Here is a 25,974-nt window from a genome sequence, read left to right as displayed (position 1 = left end):
ATACCGATGTATCGCATGTCGCCTCTTTCGAATCAAACGGATCCTCTACTGTTGGTGATTCAATATTAGAGCACGACCGGCCTTGACAAGATGTACATGTCAGATAACAGAACAGTTCGACTTTTTTGCAACCACATTTAGCACTGCATCTCTTTTTGCATCTGGAAAAAATTGTGTTGGGCAGTTTTTCCGGCGCCGGTGGGAGTAGAGTTTGAACGGGTTCTAATGTATTGTTGACCAACTTCCAACCTCAGTCTGTAGGGTCTAGCTCATAACCAAACCACATTTGGGCTTGGTAATATACCCGAAAAAGATGTTGATGGGCAGAAACTGAAGTTGTTGGAAGACAAGGCCAAATGAACATGTTTTTTACTTTTCGTATTTTTAACGAAACATGGATATCGATACTTATCTAAGCAGGTAGAAGAAAGCGAATGCCGTTGGTAATAACTTTTTGTCGAATTTAATTATTGTTTTTAAAAACTTCAGCACATTGAACTAAATCTTAGTTTTTCAAACATTTTGAAAACTGTTATTTCACACCTCCTCTAAAATGCAGATGTCGAGTCACAGCCAGTTATTGCGTGTAAAAATAGCACATGATTTTTCCACTTTTCGTTTTAAGAAGAAAATAGTTTTTTCAGTTGGAGTTCGAGCTGTGAGTAATACGAGTAAGGCTACATTTTCACCAGCAACAATAGTTTTATATGTCAAATTGCTGTTTCAATAATCAATACATCATTATTATTACTTTGTTTTACCAATATATTATAAGTAGTAAACTTTTCTTTCAATATTGAAACGAACTGAGACTTGTTGTGAGTATATCTGTCGACTGGACTGGCTGGAATTGTCATAAGTTCATCAAATAATCTATCGATTGACGAAGATGTTCCGAAAGCTCGACGACGTTGTTCTGAAGCTTTGGATTTTCTCGTGCAATCATTATAGCCATTAAATACGACAGTAACTCAAGTTTACAATGCCGTTGAACTTAGGGACTGGCTTTCATTTTACCAGATATTCCTATAGTTATAACTTATGTATATCTTAGTATAAGCTACAATGACCGATAAAAAAACTTTTTGAATCGTTATATTTCAGAAACGGTGGCTCGTTAGAGAAAAGGATAAAACTTAAAGTTTTGCTGAAAATCGCGAAAAAAACATTTTTTGACCTTTGACCTTGAATAAATTTTTTTCCATACATGGGAATGATCCATTAAATTTTATTTTTAATTATATTGTAAACGATTTTCAGCTTGCTAGGAGTTTATGTAGTTTACCTCTTATTTTTTGGTCTAATTCGACCGGACTATAGGTATTCCCAATCGTATCTATCGTATCTAATGTAGGAATGTTTCAAGTACATTATTGTATTAAAATGTAAATTAGAATGTACCGATTTAGTAAACACTATTGTCTATTTCCCGTTTTCATATCCTGTAATGTAATTTTTTTGACCGAATTCAAAACTTTTGTGAAACTGTAGGTCAGTTAATTAATTTGGCCGAATTTACATCTCCCGCAAATTTATTCGAAAGGATAACAAGATGTGATAGATCATAGATTTTTTAATCAAGGCTCCAATTCATACAATGGAAGAACCCATTTTCATCGAGAACCAACAAAGCTCCAATGACCAAATCAAAGTTCAAAGTAATGTTGTTGTTAGCTTTTCCGTTATTCATGGAATTGTGTACTTTCACTGGGTTTCGGAAGGTCAAACTATTAATCAACATTATTAACTTCACATTCTAGCTGAATTTCGTGAAAATAAAGAAAGGTTTTCCACCAAGACAATGCACTAAGTCATTCCATATTGTCTGCCAAGAGGTTTCTAGTACATGTTCAACATCCCAGTGTTAGTTCATCCCCTTATTGGCCGGATTGGTCTATTTCTTGACACGAAATCTACATTAAAAGGAACAGGATTGAGTTCGTTGAAGCTACGAAAGAAAAAGGAAGTAGCTGATAGAATAACACTGTTTCAAACAATAGGTTATGAATAGAGCAGGAGTATGTAGTGTATGTGATGATAAGTAAAAATGTATCAATTAAAAATATTTGACAGCCTCGTTGTCTAATATACATTATTATAGAGACATTCCATTTGGATACTCAAGATTAGGTAGAACGATGATAAATATTTTTTCTCAGAAAAATAAGAAGAGATAGGAAAGTAGAAAGCTTTCTAAAAACGAACTTTCGCTAAAGATTATAAAAATTATCCAAAAATGGATTAAATAGAGCAATCTGTGAGTTTTCAAAGAAAAATCGATTAACCAACGCTCTTGGTAGGGATAAATTTTTAAACTATGAATAATCAAAGAGACCCTCCTCTACCGTTCACCGGTGTACGTGATTGAAATATGATACGATGTGCGTCGAGTTCAAGGTCTCCTTCCAAAGATTTTAATTCTAGCCTCACGGTATCTTTACATGTATGGTCGGTGCTGTCCGTCGACTGTTTGCCGAGAGAAATACCTAACTAGAAATCAAAAGTGTTCAACTCGACGAGAATGTAAAATGATCTTTCAGTGGCGCAGGAAAAATTCGAAACTCCTGTTGATGACTGATCTACAGGTGCAAGCTTACGAAATACTTCGCGAACAGATATTTTTTCCAGAATGAATTACTTGAATTTTAGTACATTATGCTTCACATTTTTTTGTGAATGTTCGGATTTCGAAACAGTATTGGAAATTGGAGCAAAAGTATATTTTGAAAAAAGTTGATTCCACAAGTATTTATTTTTAATATATTTCAAACGATGTAAATTAACATTCATAGTTGCACAAAAAATATTTGTATGAAATTCTTGTTTTCATTTCATTCGAGAAAATTTTTGAAATGAAAATTACGTAAATAGAGCATCAAGCATGGTTCGAGAGGTTTTCCGAGACCCAAGGTTCGTATATTCCTAAAAAAAAGTAAAAAATGAAGTAAATACACCGATAAGTAATTGAACAATTACATATCGATTACTCATAAAACTAATGTAGTTCGAGTGTACTTATAGATAATACATTGAAAACAAATTGGGTTATCGTTTAGACGTTTTCCGTTTCTTTATATTATTATCACTAACACTTGCCGACAAAGTAAACATCTGATCTGTAAAGAATGGTCAATAACCTGTTTAACGATAATATAGTATAGTACGAGGTGTGGCTTTTAAATAACGAGATTGTAGTAGTGAATTTGGTATCTAGATAACTTGTCTATGCACGTCCCAAAACGCGTTTCCGTCACTATTATAGAATTTGGGTTGTAGCGATTTGATAAGAACGTGTTTTTTTCTCGTGCCGAAAACTATGTGTGACGAAAAACAGGAGCAACATATCAATCTCAAAATTTCTCGTTAAATTGAAAAAAACTCCGACTGGGTGCTATAAATTGTTGCAAGAGGCCTATAGGGACAATTGTCTATCTAGTGCGCATGTTTTTGAGTGGTGTAAGCGCTTTAGAGAGGGCCGAGAGAGTAAATCAAAATTCAAGGCGATGTTGATCGTTTTTTTCGACATCAACGGTATCGTGATGACTGAATGGGTTCCAGAAGGTCATACTGTCAACCAGACTTACTATTTATTAGTTTTGGCAACACTGCGAGAACGAGTTCGTAAAAAACGCCCGAGTTGTGGAAGAACAACACGTGAATTTGCCACCAAGACAACGCACCTTCCCATAACGCGTATTTGGCCAGGAAGCGCACTCCAGTGCTCGAACACTCGCGGTACTCATCAGATTTGGCACCGTGCGACTTTTTTTTGTTTCCGAAGATAAAATCTGCTTTGAAAGGGACCCAATTTGAGTCGACGGAAGAGGTAAAGCAAAAAAGGGCAGAGCTCCTAACAACCTTCACCAAAGAAGACTTCCAGCACAGCTTGGAAAGGTGTGTGGCGAGGGGAAGGGAGTATATTGAAGAGGAACATTCGAATGTAGAATAATTTTTATAATAAAACCCTTTTTCGTAATCAGTCTTGTTATTAAATAGCCAGACATCCTATTTCAATGTTGTTGAGAGAGGTAGTTAAGTTATTCAACTCTGTTAAACGTAGTCTTCGAAAGTTCTAAAATTAATCCGTTTTAATTGCACACGGCAAATACTAAAATTTAATTGACCGAACTTTGCTCGACGGACGTCTAGACTATCCTCAAAGAACGTTTCAACGATTACATTCTATTAGAGTGTTGATCTCTTTCACTGCCGTATGTATACGTGTAATTGTTTCTTCAAGTAAATGACAATAATTACGGCTAATCGTAAAACAAAATTGAATTTTCGTTTAAGTTGGTTGTGAACGATATACTTCGAGACCGTAAATAATGTTGTAATGACAACCATAAAATTTTTTACAAATAGACCAGTCGGCCAATAATTAAAACTTAACGACAAACATATTTAATACTTGCAATTAAAATGAAATTTTATGTAACATTTCAGATAAATTGAGAAAGAATTGCGTTACATTTTATTATTTTCATTAATTAAAATCTTATCACAAAATAATACAAAACTAATAATTTGATGCATCAATTTTGAGTTCAAATGCAACAATTAAATAAACAATTTTGCTACACGTACAGGGTGGTAAATTCCTTCAATCATACCCCAGACAGCCAATTTAAAGGGAGACTGTTTGCTTGTTCTGTAGAACAATGTTTTGTGTTTACCTACATTTACGGCCTAATAAAGACACTTGTCCTCCAAATTTATTTTCCTTTTAAGACTATACACATTTTCCAACCTTTTTATCCATTCCAAGTAATAGTTGCCGTGTTCCTTTTCAAAATAGAGGTTTATGTATGCAATAACATCTAGTCCACAGTACAATACCCTTCCTACTTAATGATTAATAAATACTTGAAACTTTCTTTATGCTTAATTTTAATGCACTGTTTCATTGAGCTTGTCCGACGCCTCGAATATGATTAAGATTTGCAATCATAGTGTCCGACAAATTCCTTGCTGCATTATAGGAGTCCGACAGCTTAAATGTAACGATTTCGAGAGGTTATATGTTGCGATTAATTTATGCTAAATATTTTTTTTACTTTAAAATTGAGAATGAAACATAATCCTAATTTTATTCGACAAAATTCTGCTGCAGAATGCTTTAAAATGTCGAAAATCAGTTTTTAATTACAACTCTTAACTGTTTGTACTTTTTGTATATAAACCCTGATATAGAAATTGTTTAAAATTGATATTCCCATTAAAATATTAAATGGTACACGTACTGTGTGTTCATATTCAAATCTTTGTTTGAAATTCCCTCTTCATGGCTACCTAACCTACTTATTTACAGATTTATTTACCCTGCAAAATTAATTTACTGCAGTGGAAACGTGAATAAATTCAATTTAACTTTTTTAGTTTTCTTATTATAAAACAAATCAAGTGTTTTATTTGTAAATATTTGAACGATACTCCTGGTTATCGAAAAAAAAGAGAAGCTGTAAAAAAATTTAGAGTGTCGAAAATACTTTATCAAAGATTCAGCAACGTTGATTTACCCGAAAAATGGGACGAGTTCATCGGATATCATTCTTCATACTATCAGGATTTTATTGTAAAAAAACAATATATAGCACGATATAAAGTTAAGCCTCTGAAATAATTTCGAAATGCCGCTGTTCTTCAACGGAGAAAACAACTAGTTTCCAGGCTAATGCCTCGACGAATATTGAATTACAACTCCTCCGAAGATCGTGATGTAAATCGACCTTTTTGTCGATGTTAACATCCCCAATGGCTCGCAATTGCAAAGAGAGGGTGTAACTACTGACTATTTTCGACGTTATTGCGTCTCATCAGAGCAGTTTAACACTCCTCGTTCGGGCTTGAGACCCGAAGTAAAGACAACGTCAAAGAGCGGTACATTTGGTACATGTAGTTAAACATTTTCCAGCGAACGCTAAGTGACACCATCCGCAGTTCCAACTGAAAATTATTGGTCAGGTAGAAATCTAGCGTAGTCGCCGATAATATAGATTCCGATGGTATTGAGGTGTGTCAAATGTATCAAAATAAATGATTTCTATTAATCACCACAAATAGTTTCGAAATTCCATATCTCGAAAATGTATTCCGCCGTTATTTAAAGGAGAAAACAACTACTTTCCTGGCTAATGCCTCGACGAATATTAAATTACAACTCCTCTGAAGAGCGTGATGTAAATTGACCTTTTTTTCGATATTCCAATGAATTAAGCAAATATTCATCACATAGCAACTCATGAATTCGACAAATTTCTAAAAGCAGAATTTGTTGGACTCACCTAAACGAAGATATATGCAAAGTTTCAAGTATGTATTGATCATTAAGTCTGTACTGTGGACTAGTCCTCGACTGATGAAAATCTCCCTGTTGCAAATGGAAATTTGAGGTTACGAAACAGAAAACTGTCGCTAGTAAATACGGCAGAAGATCTACCAATTCTAACTACAGGTCAAGGAGGACATCGAAATGTGAGAGGTGCGGTTGTCCTAATGGAAAAGTACTTTTTTCTTCAAATTCCTCCCTTCGATGAACTTATACAATGACTATCTCAGAAAACGGTCTCCTTCAATTTTCCGGCAGTCTTTGCTTTATCGGAGCAGGTTCGCCCTTTGCAATCCATTGTCTTGACTGTTTTTTCTTCTCAGAATAGTAGTCGAGAATCCAGGTTTTATCTTCATTTATAAATTGACAGAAAAATAAATATCCGACCGAAGTTTTCTTTGGCTTTCAATTGAAACCATGGAACCTGTGTCCAAATACTCAAAAAAATGCGACTGGAACGTGCAGTTTCATCGGAAAAAATATCTAAAATTTACAATGCTTTGCAAGAATCAAAAAGACATGCATATTTTCAATAGATATATTGTTGTGATGTTTATATTATTTGATAAGTATAAATTCTAATTTATCTTAAAAACTATTATTTTGTTGCAGAGGTGGCAACGTCGATGGTTTGTGTTGTATGACGATGGAGAATTAAACTATTCTGTGGACGAACACGTAAGTATTGCTGCAATTAGAGGTACCAAGTTCTATACAATAGCTTTTTCTGTATATATATATATTTAATACTGTAATAATGTTTCAATTTATTTACACTGTTTTTAATCACAAAACGGTGGACTGAATTTATACACACGGTGTACCTTATTTACGTAATTTATTTATATGGAAACTATTCACTAATTTATCTAATTTATTTAAATACACTGTTTAGATCACTTTTGTTTTAATTATCAGGATGTAATCACGATGCCATCAAATTTTTTACTGACTGTTTGTGGCTCGTTTTATATACTATGATCGCATTCTAGGCTTTCTTAGCAATTTTCCCCTTAAAAACATCTACAAAAATTGTAAATAGTTTAAAAAAAAGGTAAAAAAAAAACAAAGTACCCAGCGCAACTGCAATTTGAACAGGACCGTCTTCACGGTCTATATCGGTAGGCCAGAACATAAAATACTATTATAATGGTATACTGAACTTCATTGAACTAGTACCTATTAAATAAAAAAAGTCGGGAAACGTTTTTTGTTCCCTAAAAGAGATTGAGGGCTGAAATATTTGCATTTATCACAAATTTGAATGGAGTCCTTTTTCTTCAAATTATTAGTTGAACTGAATAATATTCCACAAAATATCTATTTTACACTCCAAAAAATTTATTGCTGTAATCTAGATTTAATTATTTACAAAATTTAAATATTTACTTAAACGTAGCGTCATTTATTTAGGTAATTGATCATAGTTTAAAAATATAATTGACAATACAAAAAAAATAAAAATGATTAAAACATTGGATACTGTACTAGGGTTGCTACTTAAGTTTTGAAATATGGCAACATTGATGTGGATATGTCAAATCTGACATTGCTATCATAAAGTTTGACATTTTTATGGTGAACGTAAATGAAATTAAATAGTGAACATCTGTGTTCGGTGATTTTCTATGTGCATAAAACCAACAGCTTTTTTTACCGATCAACTTGCTTCGACTTTTGGTGCCACCATGTTTAGCTGGTTGTTCGAATTCAATCGTGGTGGCACGGCACTTCGCTACAGGATGAACTTTGTGAAGGTCGTCTAAAATCGGCTGTTGTGCCAGAAAACATCGTTGCTGTGCGTGAACTGATATTGCAAGATCTTCATATGACATACGGTGAGATTGAGGCATACTTGGGCATTAGTTCCACATTTGGCTCTCAACAAGATTTGTTCGCTTTGAGTACCGAAAATAATCACTCAAAAAAATCTGGTGTTTATTGGTGCAAAAAAGCCTACAAAAGACGTCTAAATATTTTGACGAAGCATATATCTATGCATATGAACTTGAAATTAAACAACAATCTACTGTATCGGTGTTACAAGATGAGTCAAATCCAACGAAAGTTGTTCGCGCACGAAGCACTAAGAAGGAACAGTTCACCTGTTTTTTCGGAATAACTGGACATATCGCCACCGTTCTATTATAACAACGTAGAATGGTCAATTCTGAATGGTTTTCCACCACGACATGGCGAGCTCTCACACCTCAGTTTTTGAATAATCAAAACATCGAATTGATGGGTCATCCGCCATACAGTGCTGATTTGACACTCAATGATTTGTTCTTATCCCCGCAGATCAAAAATAAATTACGACGTCAACGTTTTTTTTTACATCTGAAAGAGCTGTTGATTGGTTCAAATCACATGTTTTGGAGGTACCTCAATAAGAATGGAAAAAATGCTTCGACAATTGGTTCAAACGCATACAAAAGTGTATTGATCTTAATGGAGAATATTTTGAAAACCCTCGTACTAATGTAGACGTGCTTTCACTTTTATTTATATGCTTTTCGATATCAGTATTAGAAAGTGACATGTATAATGCAATTAAGTTGATAAGAAAGTTGACTGATATGCTGATAAAAAAATATAGGAGTACCAGAGCACGACCATATGAGTTGATTTGAATTCATTCGAGTTATAGACCAGGAGAACGTTTGATATTCGTCTGATTTTGCCGAATTCTTTTACGTCTGCTTCAACTGTTCGTGTTTTTGGAAAGAGAAGAAAGAAGTTGTAGACCAGGGAGTACAGTATTTGTTGTGTGTTGTACTATAATTGGGACACAATGGATATTCCATTCAAAGGAAATTATGAGTAGGAGAATCGAATGACTACTTCTACATATGAGTGTTGTCTGAAAAGTTTCCGATCTCAACTTGAAGATGCCCAGCACTTATAAAAATAAGTTTGGAAATATATTTGCACATTCGTTAAGAGATTTTCACTGGAATTTCAGCCATTATCAACACTCAGTTTCTAGTTGACAAAAATTTTGTATCGAGGTGTCATTAAATATTCGTTTTTAAAAGGAAATTTTCTTACGACGCCGTCTCCCTACGGAGGTTGGCGATCCAAATGGCGCACGAGAAAGCACAGCTCTGAAAATTTCTGTAGACGTCTGTCCGAGCCAAGTCTTACAGCTATGAATGTTGTCTACAACTGACCAACCGTTTTCCTTCGATCCTCCCTTCTATTATCAGGCGAAGTATCTCATATCGCTCGCCTCTCATTACATGTCCTAGGTACTGCAGATTTTCTTCCTGATTTTCGTAAGAAATTCTTTATGTTTACCCATTTGCTGTAAGTTTGTCTTATGTTTCGTCCAAGATATCCGCAGCATTCGCCTGTAGGCGTACATTTCGAACGCAATACGTCTACGAAAATGAAAGAGGAGCTATACACTACGTGCGGAGACTCTACATCATAATTTACGACCTTCAAATTTTGGTCAGTTGTATTCAAATGTGGACATATCAGCTTGACTGAGAACGGACGTCCCGGATGGTCAAAAACTGCGACAACCAGCGATATTATCGAGAAAGTTCACCAAATACTACTGAATGACCAACGAATTGAGGTTAGAGAAATAGAAGAAGCAATCTGCATATAAAAAGAATTGGATGCGCGGATAGCTTACGGATTGAATACTTTAACTAAAAGCGCATTGGAATGAACAACTCCCAGGACTTATTGACGGGATTTGAGCATAGTGAGTCGAAATTTGTAGTCGGTGCTTTACTGCATATGAAACCTGGATCCACCACTACACTCCTAAAACGAAGAATGTCAACACAAAGTATTGCAAAAAGTCAATCTCCGATAAAAGCAAAGCCAATTTCATAGGAAAAGTGATGGTGACCGTTTTTTTGGCTCAAAAGCTGAATTGCAAAAAACGGACTGAATTTGAAGAAAAAGAAAGTGCCTTCCCATCAGGACAACGCACCTTCCCATACTTGGTTTCTCGCCATGGCTAAAATCTACGAAATGCACTTTGAATTGGTTGGCTACCAACCGTATTATCTGGATGTGCCTATTCATTCTCTAAAATGAACATGAAGGTACTCCTGCACACATTCTATCCCGCATGAAATGACGGATGTTTGAAAGTGTTGGATTATTGTCCATTTGCTCACGTAAATGTTCTAGCATTTCCAAATAACTTTGGCCCGTCACGTGACCCTCAAAAAAGTATGGACCCATGAGATCTCCCGTATGGATATCTGACCACAAACTGATCCCAGGCAGGTCAATGAATACGTGAGGATTCTGGTCGTTTCAATAGACGCAGTTATGCCGATTGGCCGTACCGTTTAGCTTGAAGGTTAATTCATTGGACCACAAAATGGAATCCTGAAATGCGGATCATACTGACTGCCCCGACTCTACTCGACGAGCACGTTTTATCATGTCACAGACACAACTGTCTTAAGCACGAACATGCTTCGTTTCAATCTTTTTCGACAGCGTTGCCAGACTTATTGGCGTTGCCTGACTTATGCAGACCTCTGTATTAATTTTAGTCTTAGTATATCGATCGAGCGTAAAATAGAGAAAAATACAAAGGAAAAGTAATTGTGATTCGTCAACACAATGCGCCACCACAATCAAATGAATAAAATTGTTCGATCATCATTCATCGTATTCTCCAGATCTTCCATCAGTGATTACTGGTATTTTGTAAACCTTTAAAGAATGTTCCAAAAAATAGTAATTACCAAGGTCAAGTCTATTTGGAGTAAAGATGAACCGATCTACAGAAAAGGTATTAATAAGTAAGCGGGGTCTTGAAGTACATGTATCACTATTAAAATCGACTATATTTTTACAGAAAAAATGTGTTCTTAGTGATTTTGTCGGATATTTTTTAGGTGAAGCTATAAACGTATAATCATAATCAATAATTATAATAAATAAATTTATTTTGTTTATCTGTTACACACTGTACATTCATAATTATTTCTAATGTTCTAAATTGAGATCCAACATAAAAACATTACCCTTTTTTGTATGTATATAAATTGAGGCTGCGGCTTTATTAACCGACTCGTAAGTCGTGCAAAAACCTTGAGGTTTTCAAGAACATTCAAATACGATTAAAAACACGTCCTGGCGCGGTGTGTGCTTAACGGTAATAGAAGTAAAAATAGTAGAATTTATTTTCTCCGCTCATCAATGGAACCAGATAAAACAAATAAAATAATTCTCGTTGTATTGCATTTCGTTTGCAATTTTCCAGTTCAAAAGTTTAACGGCATGTTAAAATGTCATCGACCTACGACATAATAATAATAAGAAGAAAAAGCAAAAAGTCACAAATGACAATGAGTAATAACGTGGAATTTCTAAACATTTTTGTAGTAAGAAATAAACTGATTCCTCAGACCCCCATAGCGAAAACATATGGTGTCAAAATGGTTATCAACTTGAAAACTTGAGTTGAAACTCAAAATTATAGGTAACGAAGCAGATTGCTTAGCGGAAGAAGCCACTTCTCTCACCTCCATAATCAAATATCTGAGGACGTAAAAGCTTACAATAAAAATCTAAATCGTAGTACCTGCAAAATCATTTAAGTTACTTCGGGTCTGCGTGGCATTCAACCAATAATTAATATATTTACCAAGTTTGATCTATCCAGGCGAGATATGACTGTTATTCGCTTATTACTTACTTATTGGCTATACTTTACTTACACATGGTTATTTTAGATATAAATATCTAGGCCATGAAGTGAGGATAGGAAGAGATAACCAAACGTGTGAGATAAAGCGTCGAATACAGTTAGGATGGATAGCGTTTGGCAAGTTGAGTAGTACCCTGAAATCAGACTTACCAATAAGCCTAAAGAGAAAAGTATATGAGCAGTGTGTTGTGATGTCCTATGGGGCAGAGACGCTTACCCTCACGAGACAAACTGCAGGAAATATGAGAGTGGCGCAACGGAGAATGGAAAGGGCAATGTTGGGAAGGGAGAAGGGATAGAATTACAGATGAGAACATAAGAAGAAGAACAAACGTTAAGTACATTATTGAAATTGTAGCCCAAAAGAAATGGAAATGGGCAGGCCATCTAGCCCGATTGACGGATAGTAGATGGACGAAAAGAATATTGGAGTGGAGGCCAAGAATGGATAAGAGAAGTAGAGGCAGGCCGCCAACAAGATGGAGTGACGATGTAAAGAAAATTGCAGGAAATTGGATACATACAGCTCAAGATAGAGATAGATGGTTTAAACTAGAGGAGGCCTATATCCAGCAGTGGATGGAAGATGGTTGATAGATGATGATGATGATGATGGTTATTTTAGCAAATTTTTAACATTGCCATAAGAATTTGACAGTAAAACATATTGTCTGAGTGTCCATTTTACCGGAAATCTAGGAATTCTATACAAATCCTAGGAAATTTTTATAATTGTATATGAAATGTGCACATTTCCTAGGAATTGTATGTAATTTCAATATCGTATTAGGAAATGTATAAAAATAAAGCTTTCTGTAATAAAACACGTTGTTAAAATGAGAATAATAATTTGTATTAAACCACTCGTTGGGACAGAAACGTTCAAATAACAGTCATATCGTAAAATATAATAATTTTATTAATTAAAGCTTCAAACATCAAGTATCTATGAACTTTTAAAATATATTTATCACAAAATCGACTTATATTATTCTTATAAAGTCAAAGTTTAGTCCCAAATCATTCATCGGCTGATTTTTCAGTACAAATAGCGTGGATTGTACATCCACATTCACTACATGTATGAGCTCCTGTAGTTTCTTGTAAACAGACGCTGAATTGGAGGGTGCAAGCTGGAGGTTGCGTATTTGTTTCGCGTTGATCTGAATCGTTGTTAGAAACTTGACTTGCCTCGGTGTTCACCTTATAGAATTGACATTCAGTGACTTCTTCGCCGAGATCGCCTCTCCTTGCTCCTATATCCCCGCATACCCATTGATATCTCAAATATTTACATTTCCGATTGCTATTTAGACAATGTATAGATTTCCTAGGAAATGTGTCTATAATATTATAATATAATTTATTTTACACATTTCCGTGCGGAATTGTATACTATGACTGATTACATACATTTCCGGTAACATCCACACTATGACACGAGACATCATCAGCAGTACAAAATCGAACTTGTAAGATATTTTGAATTGGGCATCTTCAGTGAATAGAGTGATTCAGTTCCTGTCCTGTCCTTAGTTATTGTCTCAATTGTATGCACGTTACATATAGAAAAGTTGATCTGGACTAACGTATTCATACTGAGTAGGGAAGTAAAATCGTTAATATTTTCCCCCCTAAATTGGTACACCCTTTTTAAATATACGTATGAAGCGTGTGTTTGTTTAGGATGCTAAAAGTTTGCCTGGCGATATTGACTATGAAAAAAAAGTTGAGCAATGAATCTGTTTAAAATATTGTGTTTACAAGAGAATTGCGACAACGGATTCGCTAAAAATAATGCAGTATTCAAGGTCGGTTCAATGGTGAAATGCTCAATAAGGAGTACAACTTATCAGAACTGGGATGAGAGAACACCCACCTTATAGTTCGGACTTACTACTTTGCGACTACCACATGTTTAAACCTCTGAAAGAGATCCTCAGAGGTCAAAACACCGACGACGAGGTAGATGAGTTTGTGCGCACATGGTTGTCCGAGTTGCCCAGGGAATTTTTCTATACCGGCAACGAAAAACTCCTAGAGAGCTAGTAGAAATGTGTAACTAGTATATATGAGGACCGTTCTTTTTTCGACCTCCGATAAGGTAGAAATAAAAAGATAAGTTCGTATAAAACAATAATTTTATTACCAAAAGATTGTTACACTTACTTTGGATATAATCACCGAAGAAATTGAGACATTTGACATAAGCGTGGACAAGCTTTCCAATACCCTCTTCAAATAAAGTTGCCGCCAATGAATTCAAGTAGAGTACAAAATAGAAATTAAAACTTCTGGAAATTCCATAGACAAAGCATAATTGTGAATCTGCGGTTTTCTGTAACCATTCTGTTAACTCGTTGTACCAGGTCATCTGAAATGACACATTTGCGTCCCTTCATCATGCACATCATTACGACCATCTTTAAACTGTCGACACCATCACTCATGAAGTTTTCCCCAATACACACGACTCATTCTCCGAAGGATTTCTGCAGCACTATGGCCTTCTGCCGCCGACAGACGCATGAATGTCAACAATGGCGGAGTGTGTAGTCTGATCGGAGGTTGAAAAAAAAAACGGCTCTCGTAGTATATATTTTCGATAATATTTTAACCGCACTTTCAAGTCTAGCAACGTTTTCCAAATATGAGATATTCAGCAGGTATTTTTCAATGAGATGAGGAAAGTTTTTTTATACGAGGAAGGTTTGTAGGAGTTTAGGATATAGGAGCTGCTCCTTTGCAAGGCTGTGGTTGAGGATATTGCATTCTGATTGTGATGATCTGGCTGAAGAAGGAGGAAAAACGGACGATCAATGGCCAGAAGTATTCTAAGTAAAAATGGTTTCCCCTTATTTGGATACATATTATCTCTTTGTTTTTTTAAATTTAATTGGGGGATCGAGCGGGTATAGTTGCAGCTGCATTATTCCCAATAGTCGGCCATTTGGCTGGAGAACCGGTTCACCAAATATGATTGTACACTCGCTTCATCTGATTTTCATATTGTTGTTTTCTTTTTAAAAAGTATGGTGTATATATAATTTCTTTTTGCGTACACTGTATACGCTAAACATTGTTGCAATGTCAGTTGGCCAACACCTTGTGTCGAATTACCCAATTTAATAATCGTGTTAACCAAAATATCTGATGTTCCGTTATGGGATGTGTGCTTAACGAATAAATAAAATACTTGGTTAGGCCGTCAATAAACTTACCAACCGAATACACTGCCTCGGGATATTGACACATGGTATTTTGTGGTACGCAACTTTCATACCAACAAACTAACCAACCTCAAAAGTCAATTTATTATTTGAATCGTACAACATTATACCATAAACAAAGTTGTAAATGTTTTTATGAGCTATTCGCATAAGGTGTCACGAATTGAATGTTGCAGAAGAAGCTTTTATTATTTTCATGATCGAATTTTGTTATCATCGGATTTTCAGAAAAGACTATAAGCTAGTTAATAGTCTTCATGGCAATTCTATGTTCGAGTTTAGTAGAAAAACGATCTATGGGCCATCTAAATGGTCACCCAGAACAAAGAATTGAGATACGTGGGGTGTAGCAAACCCCAAATTGATTCGGTCAACGATGCCTTCCTGATATCAATTCTGGAAAAATTTTAGTGCTTTTCTGGGCTTACTTAGTAGGTAATATTGAAATCTTTGTATAAAAATATTATTGGATTATTGGAAAGTGGATTCTTTTAGAGTAAAAAATGATGATGCTTTTTTTATTTATTTGCTGAAAATTTTTCAATAAAGATACTAAACAAATCAAAACAGAGTGTTATAAATAAAACTACAGGCGTTCAAACAAAAAAAAAAACCGAATAAAATTCTCGCTTGTAACAAAAAAGTTATTGTGTATTCAATTAGTTCAATATTTGTAATAGATGACTACATGCTCGAGGTATAAAACACGGAACACGCTTCACAAACATATCTAGTTTTTCTTTCACGTGAACGTGGGCATTCAGAGCATCTTCCCTGGTGATTAGGCCTTGTCTTTTTGGTAGGTGGATCCGGATTTTCACTGAAAATTTTTCTGATATTGCCGCGGGCTAGACAGCATTTATCTCTGGTGGTCTTTGATTAATTCCATTCTTAACGTTCTATTCTTATTACCCACCCGCCACCTTGTAGGTGGATAATAATATTTTCGGACCTGGTTGTTAAGTTATACCCCTTACACCATGTCAATCCTTTTTTTCCATAAAAAATATGGATTTCAACTGGGACATTTTGTTGGCCAACACGTCGACCTCCTGCAATCTGGGTTTTCTTCTTTGGCATCCTGTTCTAAGTCAGGGTAATCACTACCCACGCTGACATTGTCTATTTCGTTGTCTTCTTCAGAATCATCCTCATCAATGAAGTTTTCGTCATTTTCTGCATCTTGCTATAGTCTTTGGAGTCGTTTCTGCTATTCTTCTAAATCTCCCATCAAAACACGAGCTAATACAAATATAATTTACAAATAATAACCATAGTTCATAAAAATAAAGAACATACCAGTAGAAACGATGCCACAAAAACAAAACAAATCTGCTCAAAAAATGTTCCGAGCTTAGACAGGTGGGGGGTTAGAAACCCCAAGCAACTTTGAAACGGTCCTATTCGCACTGTGTCTATGCTGGAACTATGCTTTCAACAACCACGCGTACAGGAATACTTAGTTTGAAAGTACTGAGGTGCTAGCGTCGTTTGGCGGTCAATTTGAATATTTTTTCTGCATTCTTCAAGCGCTGGGGTTTGTCATACCTCACCTGTCCAATGCCGGGTTAAGCGTTTCAAATGGTACACTCATTTTAAATGGCCGCCATTTTGGCCCAAATTGACCTATCGGGACCAATTTTTTTTAAAATGTGCGTTAGTTACTCTACTTTCAGCTGAGGTTCTCAGAATTAAAATTGAATCAAAAATTTTCCGGTAAATCCGGATAAACTGAAAAATCGTTGTCTCATAAACTGCACCCGTTATTTGCGCGAATTTTGGATATGTTTTTCAGGAACCCCTTTTTGCCCAACGGCAGTTAACCAAAATGCCCCGTTCGGAAAAAACGGCCACGCAACGAAACTGTCGGTTTTGACCTATCCAAGCCTCACATACGTCGTGTATTTCACTCCCAGCGCTTATAATGTAGGTTTTCTCGTGAAACTAACAGTTCCTTGGAAAATGTATATTTTCAGTGGCACTCAGCTTATCCGAGAAATAAAAATCGTCAGATAGACGCGAAGAATTAATTCTTTGCAAAATGAATGATCGAATCGATCGATCAGCGCTTGTAATGTAGGTTTTATCGTGAAACTGACAACTCCATCGTATTCTACATGAAAAAATACATGAAAAACATATATCATTTTGTTTAGAAACATTTTTAGTGGCACACAGTTTATCCGACAAATGAAAATCGTCTGATGTTACTCATTTACAAATCCCCGGAAAAATCCAACATTATTTCCAAAGCTTGTAATAATTCATATTTTCGATCATTCATTTTGCAAAGAATTTATTCTTCGCGTCTATCTGACGATTTTTATTTCTCGGATAAGCTGAGTGCCACTGAAAATGTACATTTTCCAAGGAACTGTTAGTTCCACGAGAAAACCTACATTATAAGCGCTGGGAGTGAAATACACGACGTATGTGAGGCTTGGATAGGTCAAAACCGACAGTTTCGTTGCGTGGCCGTTTTTTCCGAACGGGACATTTTGGTAACTGTCGTTTGGCAAAAAGGTAGGTTAGGGTTTCCTACTTCTTACTACATCACGCAGGTTCTGACGGGACATGGTTCGTTCGGCACCTTTACGAAAAGAATCCGTAAGACCGAGGATGACACATGTAAAACATGTGGGCAAAAGGATGACCCGGCCCATTTCCTCTACGAATGGGTGAGATGGGGTGAGGAGAGAACCAGAATAAAAGAACAACTAGGTTGTGACTTGCCAACGGCAACCGAGATCATAGGGAAAATGTTCGAGGACAAGAAAACCTGGAACGCGGTATCGACGTACATGACCGAAGTAATGACCAAAAAGGAAAAAGAGGATAGAAACACCCAGGAATAAATAGATAAGGAAAAGGATTTATAGGGGAGGTGCGCCGATGTAATGACAACTTGTTGTCCTCCCGGCGCACGCAACTCCCAGGGATGCAGAAATAAGGAGGGTGGTTGAGTGGGTGAGAGTCCCACACAAACTCACAGCGTTGCACCCGCCCGCTGTGAGGATGGCATTAGCTCCTACCCTACCTTGTGGCCAAAAAAAAAGGTTAGGATTTCCTGAACAACATATCCAAAACTCGCGCAAATTACGGGTGGGGTTTTTAAGAAATCGATTTTTGCATTATTTCGTTTATTCGGATTTCCTGAAAAATTTTTGATTCAATGTTTTCTGAAACTAGAGTAACTAACGCACATTTAAAAAAAATTGGTCCGATAGTTCAATTTGGGCCGTAATGGTGGCCGTTTGAAATAAGTGTATCACTTGAAAAGCTTGAATAGCGTATTAACAATGTAGACTTTCACATGGCGCAACAGGGCTCGAAAAACGTTTTTCGGAAAAATGATGATGATTGATGATGATGATAAAATGATTTTTATACAGGGTATTCCCGGACTTCGGACGTGAGTATATTAGTAGATAGAGTAGAATTTTCTTATACGACACCTCGTTTCTGAGTTATGGGTCTTTAAAGTTGTGAAATCAGAATTTATATTTAAGTATATTTTCTCAATTATACATTCGAAAAATGGTTAACAATCCGTAACTTTTACAGGTACAACCTAACCTAATCAAAGATAGCAAAAATGAATTTTTCAATCGATTTTTTAACAAAAATAAACTCGATAAAATTAATGGTTCAGGAAATATGTAGATTTGTAGATCGTTGTACATGCTAAGGAAACCGTTCGCCGTAAAGAGACATTCTGAAGAAAATTGTCATAAATTGTAATTATTTATTGAACATATTTACAGGAGGTATTTTAACCTACATAAGGAGATAATTGAAATGTTGAAAAATTTAGTTAAGTAGCCTATAAATATTCGAAGTGTGAACCATGCACTTCTACACACTTTCGAAGTCTACGGATATTTCTTTGAACTTGGAAGAGCATTTCAAGATTCTGCCTTATACGCGTCACAATGGAAATTTATTCTATCGATCATTTCGTTAAATGTGTTTATTGGTATCGCATATTCCAACGTGGTGGCCATGCAAAGGACCTCCCCGACCAATCTACCTTTTAGGAAAAATATTATTTAAACGATTTTTTACATGATTTAGGCTCCATCGTGCATGAACCACATTAGAAATTCTAAGTATCGCTGATCATTCAAGCTGTTGAATATGGACTAAATTATTACCGACTATTCCTGCCCACACATCAATACAAAATCGATATTTATGGCTTTGTTTGATTTGAACCGTGAAGATTTTCATGTGCCCATAAATGTAAATTATGGGAATTAATACAACAGTTTCATGTGAAACAAGCTTCATCAGTAAACAGTAATTTTCCAACAAATTTTAATTTCTAAATCACTAAACTTTTCTACATGTCAATTTTTTCCTTATGTGAATAGTTTTAATACTTTCTGTAAGTATTTTCAATACAATTTATGATAATTTTCTTCAGAATGTCATATTGTACATATACAACGATCTAAAAATCTACATATCTCCTAAAGTATAAATTTTATCGAATTAAACAAAGAGTACCTTTTTGTGAAAAAATTATTGAAAAATTCATTTTTACTATCTTTAGATTGTACAGGCTGTTCCTGTAAAAGTTACCATTGGGCAAGACTCACAACATGGACATACGTTATCATTCATTAAAAACTCATAATGTTCGACTGTTTAATTTAGAGTTTTGTGGTCGTATGAAAAAATTTTTTCGGTCACAGCGTTATTTTCACGTCATCTACTCATTCCCGAACACTCTGTATAGGTGTTCGCCTTGTATAGCTATCCGTGCACGGAGGCTTACTTAACGATTTCCGAAAAACGATTCACCCATCAATTTCAACATCGATAATGAATATATTTATTACGATTTATAATTAGCACGCCAACAAGAAAAATACCTTGCTTGTTACATAGGCGTACACCCGAATTCAGAGAAACGCCCCAAAGTCATTCTTCTTGAAACAATTTTAATTAAAATAATTAAGTATTAAGAATACACCATCAGTATAACCCATGTCTTGAGTAAAATCGTCGCAATTGAATCCCATGAAATTATTAAAAGGCAGGTACGAAAATGTCTCATGTATCATGAAGTGTTGGAAAGCAATGAAGACTGACACACCAATTTAAAATTGAAAAAAATAACTATTTATTTATTAGTCAATCAATTTATTTAAACATTAATCAAATGGATTCCTCAAAGCGGAAGTACTTATATTAAGACCATTGTTCTAACAAAGCAACGCAACTTGACACAAGCAATCAACATGGAGAGATCCCACCAAAGCAATGTATGACGATGTTATTGCCATATATTTACGAAATAAAAAAAATCTTAAAAGTCAAAAAGGTGATGGGTGCATGCTTTTATTGCAAAAAACCAAACCAAAAGAGAAAATTTCTGGCTACCAAGTAACTCGACTAACACCCAGCAAAATTATTTTATCCAATGTCAAAACAACTGTTTCTTGGACTGGCTGAAAGAATCAGACTTCTCGTCGAAACTAATTTTCCATTGAATTCTTCATATTTTTGTTGTGCTGTAATCTCCTGTCATTTGACAACTGACATGTCACATTGCTCGACAACAAGAAGTCGACACCCAACATAGATGTATCTTAACTGGATTGTTGGTGGATATACTGTGTGTATATGTAGGGTTGTCGTAGGTTTCGCTGCATTGATGAAACAATGTCCTTAGTTCACTGCTATTCACTCCACGTACTTGTATGACGGCGGCTAAATAATTTCGTAACTATTTGAATATCCACCTCCCCTGTCGACAGACGTCTGTCATGTGTAATTAATTATAAACTAAAAATTAATTAAAACAAGCTACATAGTTTGTTAATTATTAAGGATTATTATGTTCGAAGGAAAGAACCGTCTCTCGATTCAAAGCTATGATAACTATTATAGAAACTCTAAATTATCATTTTCTATAGTAAAAAAGTGGTTTACTCAATTCCGATGTAGCTGTAGAAGCAGAGAAGATACCGAACGTTTTGGACAACCGAAAAAAGCACAATATGAAGTGGACCGATCGTTGATTGATAATACGACAGATGGAGGCCATAAGCAACTCACAAGGATTAGTATTTTCAATTTTGAATTTGAGAGTAATCGACCACACCAAATCATAACAACTTTACAATGATTTTTGGCGCTGTGGGGATTTTACGCCGTTTTGCAACTGTCGACGAAGCATGGATCTGCCATGTCAAACTTGAGACCAAACAGCTGGTTTCTCGGTGAAAATAGGAGAAGACCAAGGTGGGTTTGTCAGGAATTGAAGTCATGGCGACCGTTCATTGGAATGCGTACGATATAATACACGTTGAGTCCCTTCAAAAGGTCAATTATTTTGCGCGAAGTTAATGCAAGATATTTATGGCAAAACTCCAAAATTTAGGGAACGAATTGTTTCCTCAACCACTTTACACTCAATATTTAATTGAATTGATGAAATTAGATCACAAAGAAACGACAAATCTTATTTTTAGGAAGTGATAAAAAATTAGATGCAATGTTCATTATTGGAGAAATACTGGGCTTATTGACCGGCCCTCGTACGTTCTTGCATGCAAACGACAACTTCGTTGTCTTAGCAATCAGATACAAATCAATGTAGTTCAAAATTTGCTTGCAATTATTTTTTGTAATTTATCATTACTTATATACTGTGGGAAAGGAAATGGTGCTGTTAAAATAATATGCAGTATTTTTATGAAAAAAACTTACTATAATAACTTTTACATATTGTTAATAATTGTGCTTGGCTATTTTAAATTTCCTGTTTTATTAAAGAATTAATAATTTTTGGTCAACTTTCTAATAATCGATATACCACCCAAATTGCAGTGAAAACAATCGTTATGTTTAAAAGATTATTGCTTTGATTTTTTCTTTGTATTATAGGGGACTCTCGAAGTTTTGTTAATAAATGTTTTTGATTTTACGTCTCTTCTAATTGAAATTTCATTTAAAAGCATAAAATATTTACGCTTCGACCTATTGCCTTCTTTATCAATACATATGAAGCAAAAAAATTACGTAACCAAAAATATTCAGTAAACCAAGTAACGAAAAATGTGCAAAATATTGGAAGTGTGAAAATTTTTATTTTAAGGAAAAAGATATAATATAATAAAAAAACAAATTAATAGTTCGTATGACCGCCTCTTCTTGCAATCAATTGGCTAACGCTTCTCGGCATCCTGCGAATCAAATTATCGATAACATTGTCAGCCATATTTTCCCACTCTTCTTGAACGGCAGCAGTCAGGTCTTGAACGGTTTCCTCGATTGGGTATTGCTCTGCCAATATAATCCCACACATGTTCAATGGGATTCATGTCTGGTGAATTTGTTGCCCAATCCATTTTTTGGATACCTCCTTCATCTAGGATGTTTTGTACCATTTCCGTGCAGTGTGGTCTGGCATAATCATCATGAAAAATGAAATTTGCTCCATATTCATTGCGCAAGGGCCGAACTATCGGTCATACGAAATTCCAGACCATACATTATACCCCTCCCCCCCAAGCATCACGGATCCGCCATGATAGGAAACAACATCTCTACCTGGGCCTCTCCAGACCCTTTCCCGCCGACTATCACTGTGGAAACCAAATCGGTACTCGTCGGAAAAAAGAACGTTACGCCATTGTTGTAAAACCCAATCCCTGTACTATTGAGCCCATTGAAGACAAGCAGCAAAGTGTCGTCGTGAAAGTCTAGGCACCCTTAAAGGTCTTCTAGCCCTTAAATTAGATAAATATAATCTCCTTTTGATGATACTTCTCAAAACTGCCCTTAAGTATGTTAGGAAAAAGTGACTTGGACGACCGTTCTTCGAATGAAATTAGCTACATAACGGTCTTCCCTCTCTAATGTAACTCTGGGGCGACCCGTGACCGGTCTTCGCGCAACGCTACCAGTTTCCTGGAAAAGTGTCACTCACCAAAGTTCGTGACATATTCCGACGAAGGGCAACGTGGTTATTAGATAAACCTTCTTGATGTAAGGCCACTATTCTTGCTCGATAAAACTCAGAAATCATATCACAAAAAATGGGCTTTATTCATAGGCAAATTTAAAAGTTTACAAGCGCCGCTAAGACGTCAAGATTTTATGTTTTTAAACACAATTTGAATTAAAAGACAGATAAATACTTCATCAACCAAACCATATGAAAAAAGTCTAAGAATTAACAAATTACAGAAATTCATAACCAGTATGATACAATGTTCCCAGTACCTTGTGGAAAAATGAAAGATTTTAGAAAGAATTGAACTTTTTCACCTTCAGCTGTTGGAAAGTTGTAAGCAGGTTAACCTTACATATTCATTTATTCATACAAATGTTATTTTATACGAAAATACTCCAGGTATAACTTGGCAAAATATTTTAACTGTCTACTAAGAGAAATAATACGTCTTTGGATTACAAATGCTTCATCATTTTAGTACTCTCGCATTCATAAAAATAGACTATAGTTACGCGCTAGAAGCTTTAGGCCTCGATCTCCTATTAAATTCTATATGAAGCGTTCGACATGAGCATAAACGTTCCAATCGACGTCTAAACGCTAGGCACCACGTCAGGGGTCAATACATTTCATACGCGAACGACGACGTCTCGGCACCGATTATTTATGAAGAGGAAGAAAGAAGGATATTGAAATACTAGAAAGACAACCATACTAAATTTATTGAAGATTTTCGAGTCGATCAAGAACAATTCAAACATATCGTAGAACTTTTGGGGATATATAAAATAAAACTGCCATCAAAGAAACCCATATCACCTGAGGAAAAAGTTGCTTGTCTTTTTGTGCTGACGCCGCCAAATACGACGTATACGCTGCAATGGTTCGAAATAACTAGAGACGCGGCAGAAAGCGTTTGAACGGCGTGACGTTGTACGCGACCGACGGCGTTTATAGGAGACCATACCATTTAAACGATACTAGAAACACCAACCGCATATGTATTTCAGTCACCTGCATACGAGATCCAACGAGAAACACTAGCGTCCATCTTACGGTAGAGAGCCGTTTAGAGTTTATTAAGAAAATTGAGGAAAAAAGAAAAATGGAAAAGGGGATCCTATTCAGGGAATAATTTCCAATAATCTAAAGAATCATACTCAAATCTATTAATTACAAAACGTAAAGTTAGTTTGAAAATGTCAAAAATTTTACTTTTTCTACTTTTTAGTTTGATTGTAGCAAATAGCTTGTCTTTTACTTTTTTTTCATTTTAATTGTAAATGGTATAGGTATTGTATTTAAAATGCGAGTCGCGAGTCGAAAGTTGTATATTTTAATTCACCGTTCAATGAACGAATAGAGAGTTTTATTACCGCATAATATCGTCGACACAGGTGCAAGTATGGTTATGTTATACGCGAAGATTTCATTTTCTAATAAAATGTCCGTTGACATTGTTTCCGGCTATATAGCTTTCATAGTAAAATCAATACCGAAAAAAAAAAGAGAAAAAGAGTATGGTACGAATTCCAGATAACCCTGTTGTATATAAACGACTCTATACCTTTGTGGTATTGAGCCGCGTGATGCTTTCCAGATATTTTTTGCGCAATGGATTAAACCCCATTCTATCTTTATTATATCGTTAATTATTCTCGATGCTGTCCCATTATTCCTTTGCTTTTCATCTCTTGACCCCATTCTACTCTACTACTTTATCAGTTCCATATTTATTTTTTCAATTTCAAAACATTGCGTTTTTGTGGAACCACTTTTCCACTCGTTGATTCTAATTTCTGTCACATTTGAGAATATTGTCGTTAATATCGCGTTTCCTAAAAACTTTTATCACTCATCTGTTCATTACCGATCAGTTATTAAATTCAGATCTCTTATCCACGCAAATTAGATTCTGTTGCGATAATTTTTCGGACTTGTATGAATTAGTTTGTTGTGAACATATCATCTCCTATTTAGCATCTACATTTTCATTACAAATATTTCTTACACCATTCCGGACAACCAATACATCAGTTAAACTTAAATATTCTAAGTAAATTTACTTTTTCATACTGTGGTAATTGTATACTTATATAATTTTATTTTGTTCTAGCCTGACACCGTCCCACAAGGTTCAGTAGACATGTGCAAAGTTCTAGAAGTGACAGGAGCAGAACAAGTGACCGGTCATCCTCATTCTCTCGCGCTGACAAGTCCCGATCGCGTAACTTTCGTTAAAGCCGCTAGTCGCGAAGACGCCCGTTGGTGGGCGGAATTGCTCGCGGTATTTCCGCGTCGACATAAACGTAACGCTACGTTTCCGGGAGGTCGTGCATCACCTAGTTTGCCGCAATTGGGTAGAAGCGCTTCTCCGCAACCACCTCGACCACGACACCTTTCTGTAACGGGACCGAGTCCGCGCACAAATTTTGAAACACCCCCGTTGAAAGAAGAACGAGAATCTCCGCCGAAAGAACAAGATATTAAATCATCACCTCCTCTGAGCTGGACTCCACCCGTTCGAACTAATAGTCTTCCAATTGAAACTCCAAATCCACCCATTACACCAGCTGAATATTTAAGACCCGGTAAGTACAAACTTCATGGTTTTTCACGGTGTTTTTATTCATTAGTAAAAATAAAAATGTGTATTGGACAGAGAGGTACATCACTTCGCGAGCATTCAAATATTTATCTTCGTAGGAATATGAAAAAAATTGGTTCCCCATGTCATATCAAATCCTCTCGTTTT

The 25,974-nt window shown here is 35.6% G+C and overlaps 1 protein-coding gene across 1 annotated transcript in view; it reads left to right on the top strand.

Moving 5' to 3' along the window:
• Positions 1 to 25,974, top strand: part of LOC130441818 (protein outspread) — a 152,505-nt gene that overhangs the window by 80,481 nt on the left and 46,050 nt on the right. Inside the window, exons 3-4 of the mRNA XM_056775620.1 lie at positions 6,941 to 7,006; positions 25,336 to 25,810. Coding sequence (XP_056631598.1) covers positions 6,941 to 7,006; positions 25,336 to 25,810 — 541 coding nt within the window. The remainder of the gene's footprint in view (positions 1 to 6,940; positions 7,007 to 25,335; positions 25,811 to 25,974) is intronic.

The sequence above is a fragment of the Diorhabda sublineata genome, chromosome 3 (assembly GCF_026230105.1).
Source record: "Diorhabda sublineata isolate icDioSubl1.1 chromosome 3, icDioSubl1.1, whole genome shotgun sequence".
Taxonomy (NCBI): Eukaryota; Metazoa; Arthropoda; class Insecta; order Coleoptera; family Chrysomelidae; genus Diorhabda; species Diorhabda sublineata.
This window is presented reverse-complemented; position numbering and strand designations above follow the sequence as displayed.